Below are 13,156 nucleotides of genomic sequence, written 5' to 3'. Positions count from 1 at the left end.
TTGCATGGATGTTAGCCAAAGCTTTCTAAATTCTCCCTGCTTTCATGTCCTGAAGCTTTGGACTCTGCTACAAATCAAGTTACATGGACCTTGGTACTTTGTCTCAGTTGACAATATTCATGTCTGCATTTTGACAATGAATGTCATTAGTTATTGAACAAAGGGGTGGAGAATGACAATAGACCCCTATCTTGTCATTATCTAATTTTGAGATACACACGTCGCCAGATAGGATGCTGACTTTCCCTTTGATAACACAGTGGCACGAAGGTCAATTGTCCCAGTTACAATCAAGAAACTTATCCCAGACTGGAGACTGAATCTGGTTTCTTCTGATTTCAGCTTGACTCCATTTGTGCATCCCTGAATTGGAAGGTGATATGGTGGAGAACTTCACAAAATTTGAGATTGTACGTTAAGTTGACAGTCCAATGCAACACTGAGGGAATGTTGCATTGCCTAAAGAGGCCATTCTTGTTAGTCTGTTCCAGTGATTCAGATGGAATTTTAAAAGATTCCACTTCATCATTCAGAGAAAAGCTGAACGTTTTCCCAATGTCTTGCTCGTATTTAACTCTTAACCAATAAGCTAGAAACAGGTTGACTGGTTATTTGCCTGACTGCTGTCAGCATAGAATTTACCCATATATCAGTCAACACACTTCAAAAGATAATTCACATTCCACCTGTTTTTAGAGATTGTAAAGTACTTTTGGATGCTGTTATATGATGAAGGGTCTATATGAATGCAAGTTACTGCTGTCTCAACACAACAAGATAATGTATAAATGCAACTATTATTCTAAGGCGTGTATTATTATTTTTGTTCAGTATAGCTCAGCTATTCACTGGATAAATTGTGCCACTTACTTTCAATTGAAAATAGTACAAAACAGAATAACCTACACCATAACCTCTCCCACAAATACTTACTTCTACCTCCCTGCTCATCCCAACTGCTGGTAAATGTCCTCTCATCCAAGCCTTTGTCACATACGGACTCAATTATTCCGGTGCATTCATCTTGCCATCCTCCAATTTTCCAGAGGCTTTAAAACTTCAGCTCATTCAAACCTTCGCTGCCCACATCTCTTCCCACATAGAACCATAGAAAAATTACACCACAGAAGGAGGTTATTTGGCCCATCTTGTCCATACCAGCCCAAGGACACGCAGGTGCCCTTTCTAATCCCACACTCGTGCACTCAGTCCATAGCCCTGCAGTTTACAGCACTTAAGGTGCAGATCAACATACTTTTTAAAAAGAGTTTAGGGTCTCTGCCTCCACCACCAAATTGGGCAGCAAATTCCAGACTCCCACCATGCTCTGCATAAAAACATTATTCCATGATGTCCCCTCTACACTTTCTGCCACTTATCTTGAATCGATGTCCCCGGTTCTTGAATTCTTCACCAAGGGAAACAATTTTATCCTGTCCACTCTATTTCTTCCCCTCATAATTTTGTATATCCAATTAAGTCATCCCTCAACCTTCTTTGTCCCAAGGAAAATAATCCCAACCCATCTAATCTCTCCTCATAGCTATAAATTTCTAGCCCTGGCAACATTCCTGTAAACCTCCTCTGCACTCTCACCAGAGCAATTACATCCTTCCTGTAATCAATTATTGTAATCAATTACTGCTCACCCATTACATCTGCCCTTAACTCTCAGTATGTCAACACTTCCAATTTAAAATTATCACCCCAATTATTTTCAAATCCTTTCATGGCCTTGCTTCCCCCCAACTCTTTAACCTTCTGTAACATCCTCCAGCCCGACAACCCCTCAACAGAGCTCTTGTTATTCTGACTCTGGGTTGTGTGTGCGTTCACTCTCACTTTACTGCACCGTTCATGGTTGCGCCTTCAGCAATCCAGAATCCTAGCTTTGATCGTTTCTCCATCTCTCCCTTAAAATCCACCTCTTTGACCACTGCCACCATCCCTCCCCCCCCCCCCCCCCCCCCCCCCCCATGGGGTTGATACTGTATGATGCTTCCCTTTTATAAGGTGACATACTAAACTGATGATAATCATGTGACTCTGACTTCTCTTACAATTACATTTTTTAAACCATAACAACCATGGCACCCTAAAGAGAGTTCCGGAAGAGTTTAACTGGACAGAAAAGATAAACCTCCTCAAATGTAGCAGAATTAGTAGAACAATGCAATACTGTGGCACATTTGCTTAATACCTTCACATCAAATGATCAATTGAAACAACATGTAATAACTGCCCCACATACTGTGACATGGCCTTGCGTTAAATGCATGGCAGGATTTCATTGGGTACAATAAAAGCCAGAACTTAAAAGCAACTTACTGCGGATGCTGGAATCTGAAACATAAACAGAAAACACAGGACAATCTCAGCAGACAGCATCTGTAGAGAGAGAAGGGAGCTAACGTTTCGAGACTGAATGATTTTTTTCAAAGCCATCCAGACTCCAGACGTTAACTCCCTTCTCTCTCTACAAATGCTGTCAGACTCGCTGAGATTGTCTACTATTTCCTGATCAAGCTAGAACTTAGTGGATGTTCTTGGTCTGAAGGAGGGGTGGACAGGGGCTGTGCATTTATGAACAGCATGTATTATTATATAAGGAAGTTAACAAGAGGTTAAGTTATCCCGTAAAGTGCATGCCAATCTTTCTGAGTGACCCTGGATAGATCGGTCTGAAGGGGTAGTACCATTTCAGCACTTGCTGTTTTTTTGTCAATGAATTGAGAAAATCCCAAGCATTGTTCCAGCGTTGCTTAGCAGAAGGGTGCTCCGACAGAATGAAATCAGTTGACCAACAAAACAGGGCAGAAACATGGGGCTCACTCGGGTTCAGCAAATAAAATACCCAGCTAAAAATCAATGTCTGCATTGCCAGCTTTGAGTTGATTTTGAAATTGTTAATCTTGCCTGCAGTTTGAGCTCTGGGCTGTCTCTCCCTGGAGTGCCACAACTCGAGAAAAAGAAGCACCTCCCTCCCCTTGTAACTCTCACAGTAAAAGGTGAAGCGGATCGTTCCCAAAGAGAGAGCGAGATGTGTGGTGTATTAGAATGGAGATCACATCCTTGGAGCTATTGTTCAGCACGAAAGAAAGGTTCATTCATTAAAACTGCAGCAGATGGCTCTGCAACGGACAGAAAGCAGCATGAAACGGGGGCCGCCAGCTGGCAGCCGCTGCACCAGCATCATTCAACCGCAGCTGCACGTTCACTGCTCCTTTCACTCAGCCAAATTCCTCACCGTCACATAGCAGGGATCCCCGAATAAATTGATAAGTGAGGGGGCTGACTCTGTTGCTCTCCATCACATACTTTGCTAACAAGGAACTGGCCCACACCCAGCCTTTGTCTTGTGCTCCCAACATCAACAACAACAGAAATTAAACAGCTCTTACAATCAAGGCACCAAGTCAAGAATTTAATCTCAGTGAATTACAAGGACAATATTTCTTTGTCACTGTACCATTGGGTGGCACTTCAGCAAGTTGTTAAAACATGATACTATATATTAACTATATTATCATTGTAAATCTGTAGCAGTTTGATGGTATTCCCATCAAAGATACATCCTCTATCGGTAACATGCCAATGCCTGCCTTTCATTAGAGTAGCAAAGCAGCACACACAACAAAACGATGATAAACTCTGCTTTACTGTGTAAATCTTGTACAGTTCAACAGGGTGCGGTTTGATGCATGTTTCACGTTAATCGCACAGTGTTCAGATTTAAAGCTGCAGTAATCCATCATTTCATCTTTCCCCAACACGTAACTATGAGCAAGTTTACCATGAACTCTTTTTTTCTGCTCCTGGCTGTTTTATTTATATGCCTGCAAAAAGTTGCATATTTGCAACTCTGCAAATGTTTTTTGAGTTAGCCTGTGTCCTTCAACCCCCAGGGCCCCTGCCTGCCACACAGCTACGAATCAAGGCTAAACAGCTGCATCGGTGGTAAAAGTAGGCAAACCACTCATTCCGGATACCAATTTCCAATTCAAGCTATAAGTATCATGAAAATTGAATTGCTGGGGAGGGAGATAGGAAACATTTTTTCACAGCTGTCTTTCTTCACCTTTATCCGTGTGTGAAAAAAAAATAAGAATTCCACAGCTTTAAGTTTCAGTGAACAAAATGTAGTTTTTGTCATTATGCAGGTTCTGCCTTTTTGTGCATAATAGCAACTTACATTATTCTACCACTTATTTCACATTCTTGATGCATTATAATTACATAATTCTACTTTTGATTGCAGTGAATTCATCCAACATTGTGCTTCTTTTGAAGGGGAAACAATATGCAATCTTATTGTTACCGTGGGCAGCAAGGTAGCATACTGGTTAGCACAATTGCTTCACAGCTCCAGGGTCCCAGGTTCGATTTCCGTGCGGAGTCTGCACATTCTCCCCGTGTGTGCGTGGGCTTGCTCCGGGTGCTCCGGTTTTCCTCCCACAATCCAAAAATGTGCAGATTAGGTGGATTGGCCATGCGAAATTGCCCTTCGTGTCCAAAATTGCCCTTAATGTTGGGTGGGGTTACTGGGTTATGGGGATAGGGTGGAGGCGTGTGCTTGGGTAGGGTGCTCTTTCAAAGAGCCGCTGCAGACTCGATGGGCCAAATGGCCTCCTTCTGCACTGTAAATTCTATGATTATAAATAGCTAATTTTTGCCTTTTCGGTGCAGCCACATTCTACTGCGAGCAAACCTCTATTGTTTTAGCTCATCTTTGAAATACCTGTTGGTGTAAGTGAGGGAGTAGGCATGGTAAATGAACAGAAATAGTGAGAAACAATCGAGAAATTGCTTCAAAAGTTAATAATGAAGTAGATTTGGAGTCAACTGAATCTTTTAGATTGCAGAAAGCACTTATATGCAATTTGTATAACACGATTGTGAGACTGTAGACTGATCAACTCCATCATGACGTTCCTATTGGTGCAGGCAATCAACAGCAGTCTTTTTCAAACTTTTTTTCTCGGAACCCACTTTTACAAGCCAGAGGACCGTCGGAACCTTTGCTGGCCGACCTTCGCGAGACATGCCGGCTGACATCAGCAACGCAAGCCAGCCGTCCTTCATGACACACCATTAGTGCTTACCTTTAATTTGGCAGATAGGCCTGCTTGGTCCTCACGATCTCTCTTGCTTCATCATTCAATGTTACATTTCTGCTAAGGACTTCAGCTGACAATTTAAGCTCTTTCTGCATTCTTTGAGAAAAATCAAGAGGTTTGTCCTCAAACTCGCCATGCTGAGTCTTCAAGTGCCTTTGAAGATTTGAGAGTTTTAAACTTCATTTGTCAGTACTCCCCTGCATATAACACACATGGGCTTCGCATTCTGATTTGCATTGGCACAATGAGTGCCACACCTCAAAAAATTATCTTTATACTGCTTTGCTCCCGATTTCAGTTTCTCTTAATTGTTTGTTCATCAGAGTCACTGGAGCTCGGGATACAGCTCACACTAGCACTGCCTTGCTCTACCATGGACTCTCCTGAGAAGCTCTCTCCAGCAGATTTAGTTGTGAGATCCTGTTCTGATTGTATCTCTGGTCCTCTCTACCTCTCTACAAAATGACCCATCTTTAGTTCTTAACCAGTCCTGTTGCTGGCAGCTACACAATGGAGGAATCTTACCTCTTAGCATAGGGCTAAATCGCTGGCTTTGAAAGCAGACCAGGGCAGGTCAGCAGCACGGTTCAATTCCCATACCAGCCTCCCGAACAGGCACCGAAATGTGGCGACTAGGGGCTTTTCACAGTAACTTCATTTGAAGCCTATTTGTGAGAATAAGCGATTTTAATTTCATTTAATTTCTATGATTTTGCACCAAAAGTATTGACGTGCCGGACGAATGACCATCTCGCTCCTGCTGTGTCTGGCAGAAAGATCTATCTTTCATATGTTGAGGCCGGTCGCGGTGGTATTCTTTTTTTTAAACTTTGAAACTTTATTTCCAATACCTACCTTTTCCAAATTTATGACTTCTTACTGCTAAAAATTAAAATAACTTCAGTTAAACATGTGCATCCTTATATTTACACACAAACTTTGTTTTAAATATATTCCCATTTCTTTAGAAATTGAACTAATTATAGAAAAAAGTACAATCTTGTTTTTACTTTACAAATTACGACTTTGGATGAGATGAAGTAACTTGTTAAACATGCACAATATCACACTATTTTTTATTGGTTCCACTGAATTGCACTATCCAAACATCCAAGTCATCTCCTACTCCATTCTAACCAAAAGCACTTACTTCCTGGTTGCCAGAGAGTGTTGACACAAAGTGATGACTGTAGGTTTCTTCCAGTGTTTACATATTGACTGGCCTCAGTTAATCAGTTTTCTGACAAACATGTCATGGCTTCTTCTCACTGTATCCACCCCAGTCACAGACCACTTCCAGACCAGTACATACCACTGTGGGAGTGCAAATGGGCATTGTGCTGGCCATTGAATGGATTAACCAAGTAGCCGCAGGTTGCATACTGTCGATCGGTTGCGGGGGACGAGCCAAGCAGTGCGCAAAGTACAAGCAATAGAGCAGAGCTCCAAGCTGGGACCACCACTGTTGGCATCGTGCCCACGTGGATGCCCGTCAGCCCATTCCCTGTGCACCCCACCGCTCTGCATACGTGACCAGCACACAGCCCAGCCTCGTGCCACCTGCCCCCTCAATCACCACAACCAATCGGGGACTGCCCGCAGCCGACATTCTTAAAAGCCGGTCACGGCAGTTGGGAACTTCTTCCCCCAATCGGGAACGCCACAATGGGTCACTCCACGACGCTCCCGACACCCACCCGCGACCCACCTGCGGGTCGCGACCCTAGTTTGAAAAACCCTGATCTACAGTACACATTGCAAAGTTTGAACATCAACCATCTACAACATAATTTAAACTTGACAATAATGAATGGGAAATCATACATAGACTGGAATTTATATCACACAATGAATTGTGGTAAAATGTAATGCTGGAGGAGCCCCTGGAGCACTTCAAACCCCAATGTATACTTAGCTTTGAGTTCATTACTGTCACTGTACCCTGTTCTCTATTCTAACTGGGGGTAGAAATACATTGTTTGATATTTTTGAAGCTGTCCAAACATACTACTTCAAGGCTTTTCAAAGGATTTGAAATTTTGAATGACAGCTAATCACACTGACACTGACAGAATCACCATGCACTAATTTGCATAGATTATGTAATTATCATTCTACAATCAATTTTCCGATTGAGTAAGCCAGGGATTCTACAGTGGATTTAAAAAATGGTCAGACACATCTCATGTATTAATGGAGAATGGTTCAAGAAGGCAAAATATTAAGAGTGTTTTATAAAATGTCAATGCTTTATCTAAAGTGACAATTGTTGGTTAAACTTTTACAAATGAGAATCACATTCCTCTACAATACACTACTTTTCTCAAAGGCCTTACTGTGATCTTGAAAAATGTTGCAGTCAAGGATCATTTCTACTTTCACAGAAAATTGTGAATACTCGATTACAAAATAATTGCTTTAAGTCAGGGGTGTCAAGCTCAAATACACCATGGGCCAAAATTTAAAAATCGAGGGCCGGACTGGTTCAATGTTTTTTTGCAAAACTTATTGAAATGAACTTATTGAAGCTGGAACTAATAAAGCTTAGGTTATTGCCTATAAAAACAACATTAAATATTAAATAAATAAAAAAATTAGTTGCATTTATTTCTTATTGCTTTATCTGAAGCTTTTCCAGAGTAATTTCTAATGAAAACATGTTTCCACAGGCCAACACTTTGTGATTCACACTATACCTGAATAAACTCGGCATCAGCTATATCATACGCCATAGGCGCTTCAATTGCTGGGGCCAGCTTTAATAGTAATTAGATATTATTAGGGCAGCACGGTGGCCTAGTGGTTAGCACAACCGCCTCACGGCGCTGAGGTCCCAGGTTCGATCCCGGCTCTGGGTCACTGTCCGTGTGGAGTTTGCACGTTCTCCCCGTGTCTGCGTGGGTTTCGCCCCCACAACCCAAAAATGTGCAGAGTAGGTGGATTGGCCAAGCTAAATTGCCCCTGAATTGGAAAAAATAATTGGCTAATCTAAATTTAAAAAAAAAAGTAATTAGATATTATCTCGCGGGCCAAAGACAATTCCACCGTGGACCGGATTTGGCCCGCGGGCCTTGAGTTTGACATATATGCTTTAAGTTAACTGTTAGAAAGATACCGTTGTCACAAGGGATGTTATATAACTTTCCAACCAAGAGAGCTGAAATTAAATCTGTGAATACACTAATTTATATCACGCAAATTGTGGTTAGAACCTAATGCTGGAGGAGTCTCTGGGGCACTTCAACCCCAATATGTCTTCTCCAACATATAATATGCCTATTATACACCTTGGACTGATAAGCCTACTTGCAAATTTATAACAAGCCTGAATATTTTGCATTAAATTACATCAATCTAAAGCAGGCTTCCAATTTGAACATACAGATGTTATGTCAATTATTTTGCACTGCAGGAATACACTATTAATCCCAACACACAAGTTTCCCTTTTATTGGCATGCATTGTCAGTATATGAGGCAATAAGAACAAACAAAATCCACTTTGAAAGCTACCCTGGAAGAAACGCACGAGCTTAGAAGTATCAAAGTGAGTCCATATTGGAGTTGTTTACTTTCGCAGAATCAAATTACCTCAGTTTTCACACACACTTCCTCACTGACCTAATGCTAAGAAACTAGACTTGATTTAGTAACTTAATAAACACATTTATGCAGTTGCCCTTTTCACATACGTCAGTGATTTGTACAAATGTGACTCTTCTCAGTGTTTTACAGAATTATATACTATTTATCTGCTCATAAAGTACATGGACTTATTTATCATTCCTATGAAAAAGTGCAATCAAACCATTGCATTTCTTCATAGTATGCAAGAAAATAAGCTCAATGTAAAGAAAGAAGCCTAATTATGTTCCTCAATCTTCATAAGGAATGTCACTGAGCCTGCAACAAAGAATGTTAAGTCTAGACAAGCTTTTATATGTTACTAAACAATATGCTAAGAGATTTTTAAAAATCCATTGTTCCATCAACACGAAGAAGAAAGCTTATTTCTTGATATAATTAACTAAACTGTCTATAGACCTACTATTCAATTTGGAACAATTATTGATTGAAAAGCATGGCCATAGCTACTGCTCCCTTTCTTCTTCTTGATTATCTTCCTGAACCTACAAATGTGTACCTACAGAAGCATCCTTTTCTATAGCTAGTTTTTCCTGGAACAGGTTGCTAGCCTGTTGCCAGAGGCTATAGCGTTAGGAGTGCCACCACACATCAAGTGTGGCTGACCATGAGATGGTCCCACTCTTGCCACAGGCAGATTGGGAGGACTCACAGGTCGAAAACTCAACCTGTTTGGCACATTATAAACTGCTATTTAGCCCAGAGTGGGACTTGAACCCAGAACCTCTAGCTTAATGGAAAGGACACCACCCACTATACCACAAGGCCTCCTTGCTGCTGCCTTTACAGATTGAAGATCAAACCTTTAAGTTTGCCAGTCTTAGCATAGTTGCCTGAGGTGCAGTGTAGGGGAGGTCCTCCCACACTGTTCAAGTCTGCCTCATAGAGGCTCAACCAAGGAGCAGCATTATATCATCTGTGCAACTATGTTTACAGGCAGAATCCTTTCGACCACATAAGAGATGTGAATACATGAACTATCCTAGAGACAAAGAAAAAGAGAGCCTAGCAAATAAATTACAAGTTGAATTTTTTAAGGAAAAGGTAAGTGAAAATCTATCCCCACACAAAAACTCTCCACTTCATTCTTGACTGTTGAATGCAAACTTTAAAGATCGCTGTGCCACCAAGTTGCAGCAGCTCTGTGCAAAAGTTAAGTGCCTCACAAACATTTATTACAGCACAGTATATAAAATACTACAGCCAACTAGTTAATAAAGCTGCACTTGAAATGTGATTTATCAGCTATTAGAACCCCTGGCCTCCAGAAATCTTGACTATCACTGCAGACAACAATCCATTCCAAAGACAACAGTGTTCACTTCAGCTGGTCTGATTTCCTGACATTATTCAGGTGGACACATTATTCCTCGGTTAGTAAATAAACAAACTGAGGTGTTTGCAGGTCAGACTCACTGTTTTGGGAAATGCATTTAAATTTGAACTCCAGTTAATACCAGCCCAAATCGAATTTTTATTATCATTGAAGACATGTAAATGAGTGAGAGTCACCTTGATAAAACTTATTGATGAGGGAGCTTAGAACAGTTCATTGTCAGCTCTTTAATGTGCATGTTTGGGTAGAATTGATTTATTCAATTTTCAGTGCTTGGTCATGTTACCTGGAGTTAAATGTGAGTGTTCACTGAAATAACAAATCAGGCAGTTATGAGTTTTTATAGTAAAATAGCTGAAATAGAAATGTAAGAAAATGGGAAGAAAGACCTTTGAGGCAACGTTGAGAACATAATCAGAAAATGGTGCTTTTGGAATGATGTAAATGTTATCACAAAATGTAACAGGATTCGGCATATGAAATAATCCCAACGAACAATGGAGGTCTATCAGGGACTGCTCGATTCATACACAGCCCTTTTGACATGGGTGAAATGTTATTTTTAAGTGAATTATACAAATGGATTTAAAAGAATCACCCTGATGTGTGGCGTGAGGGAAATCTAGATTGGGCAGGTGGTGCAGCCTTACATGATATCTCGCGTTTGCACTGAAATATTGTATTGTGGTGGACTGGAGTGTTAGGAATACCAGCTACTATTTCGTCGCTGCTTTGGCATCTTTTGAATGGTCTATCATTTGCTTTCTGAGCTTTGAATTTGTGAGGAACACCGAGGAACAAACTAATAAGATTGCAGGTGGAATTTGCTGAGATTTTCTTCTCAGGCAGGGAGTCCCTCGTTGCCGCTTTCCGAGCCCGGTCTGCCGGTGCACTCTGCCAGAGCAGCAGATCTCAGCGATGAAAGGGGGCGGGGGGGGGGGGGGGGGGGGGGATCTAGCGCACAAAGAACATCAATGATGCTTGCTGCCAGCTCTGGGTTTCACTCCCTCGGAAGACCTGAGGGGCTGGGGGTGGGGATGGAACGGCTCATTAAAAAGATGCTTGGCGATTCCAAACCTCAAGTCAATGCACTGTACAAAGTCCCAACTAATTTGCCATTCGACTCACGGAAGACTGAGGCGCAATATGTCTTTGAAGCAGAATTGAGTCTCCTTCAGCCTGAGCCCAGTGTATCAGTGAATGAGGGCTGCTGAAGTGGTGAAGTGGGCTGGAGTTATGGAGGGGATGGATGAATGTGCTGAAACGCTGTTAACTAGCCGGCCACTTCAAACAGCTGGATGGCTGCATGACGATCATCAAGGAATTTGAGTAAATAGGGCGTTTCTGCAGCCATGCAGTCACTCTGAATACCTGGCACTGTTGTCAAATAGAACCGAGGATGCAGGCGAATTATCAAACAAAAAGACGATTTCTACAGAATGAGTCGGAGATAACTTTTTCCCTTGTGGAGACTGTGGGAACCCGATCCAGCAGCTATTGCGTGCGAGTCTGACCACCTACATTGTTCACTGCGGTCTCTTCCAGACACATTTTAGGGTGTGGGAGGTCCGCTCCGGTGGGGAGGTTACTGGCCTGAGTCTTACCTTGTGAATACTTTCCTTATCCTCTGCAGCAGGGTAGGCGATGCAGCGATGCATTCGGCTGGGATGTTCTCGATGGTAGCAACATGATTGCGCTGCTCGGGGATCATTGCTGGATTAAAATGCAGGGAACATCCTGCACCGCGGGGACCGATGGTGGGAGGCCGATTGCACGGAGTCCGCCCGCGTCCTCTTCCCTGCCGAACCGCTGCCGCTTCGATTCGAGCAGCGGATTGAGACAGGCACGGGAGGTTGAGGGGTTGCTGGCAGAGTGTCTGAGGCTGTGGAGCGAACACCTGCTCTGGGCGAGCTGAGGTTCCCATTCTCTCCGGCAGGGGGAGAAAGCTGCTCCCCATCCGCTTCGTCCGCTGACACCTGGGACTTGTAGTCGCTTTCTGCTGGGCTGTCAGTTTCGACCACTCCCCTCCACAAGAGCACGCCCTCCCAACAAAATGGAAACCTAAGCTTCTCAGAATCTTTCCGTTCATTGTCTCCCACTCCCTTTCCCGTGAACTTTGCCAATTGTGCAATACAACGTCTAATAAACTAACAGTCTGTGCAATGCAAGATTTAATAAACAAACAGTCTAACTGCAATACAAGGTCTAATGAACTAAGTCTAACTGTGCAATGCAAGGTCTAATAAACTAACAGTCTGTTATATTACACTTTGTTGTAATATGTCATTATTCTTTGCCTTGAGATACAGAATGGTTTGATGAGTAGATGATAAAGAAACCAGCAATCTTTAGATTGAAGCAAAACTAATTTATTGAGTAACGATTAAATTAAATAGTTTGCACACTCTACAGAGCTATAACTATTAATACAGTAATCTATAATCTAATATTAACCAATGATGATACTTCTCTCTAATCTATATTATTCCCTGAGCTATGATCAATCCCTTCTGTTAACACTTAACTACACAAGATTCCCTGAGATCTGATACTTATAGTGGGAACTGGTGGTGCCCTCTAGTGTTTGAATTACACTGAGATGTAATAATTAACCCTTCACTGGTACACCGATATACATATCATTGCATCCCCTTTTTTCAAACATTTCTTTTCTATGTACAACAAAAGAAAAAAATGTATCATTATTACCACACATGATGTGTATATAACTTAGTGAAAAATCAATAATGAAAGCAGAGTTCAACGTAAACACTTCACAAGTCAAATTTGTTTGGTTTTCTTCTTCGCCTTGTAGATCTTCCCAAACATGAGGAAGTGACGTAGAAGTTTTTACAGTTATCTATGAATCTTCACGCATCTGTGAGTTTGTCAGAGTATCATGAAAAATACTTTAATTGAATTGTAAATCTGGAACAGTTAGACTGTTAGTTTATTAGACCTTTTACTGTTGTGCTTCTTGATCTTTAGTAGTGCTCAATGATTGTGCCAAACTATTGTTCTGTCAGCTGTCTGAACAATATAAGAGTGTGGTGCTGCTG

At 41.7% G+C, this 13,156-nt stretch overlaps 1 protein-coding gene across 1 annotated transcript in view; it reads right to left on the bottom strand.

Annotated features, from left to right (window-relative positions):
* slc35f1 (solute carrier family 35 member F1) overlaps positions 1–12,034 on the bottom strand; it is a 450,036-nt gene extending 438,002 nt beyond the window's left edge. Inside the window, exon 1 of the mRNA XM_038799673.1 lies at positions 11,702–12,034. Within this exon, the coding sequence (XP_038655601.1) occupies positions 11,702–12,021 (320 nt within the window). The 5' untranslated portion in view covers positions 12,022–12,034. The remainder of the gene's footprint in view (positions 1–11,701) is intronic.
* Between the last annotated feature and the right edge of the window lie 1,122 nt (positions 12,035–13,156).

Source organism: Scyliorhinus canicula, chromosome 6 (genome assembly GCF_902713615.1).
Source record: "Scyliorhinus canicula chromosome 6, sScyCan1.1, whole genome shotgun sequence".
NCBI lineage: Eukaryota > Metazoa > Chordata > Chondrichthyes > Carcharhiniformes > Scyliorhinidae > Scyliorhinus > Scyliorhinus canicula.
This window is presented reverse-complemented; position numbering and strand designations above follow the sequence as displayed.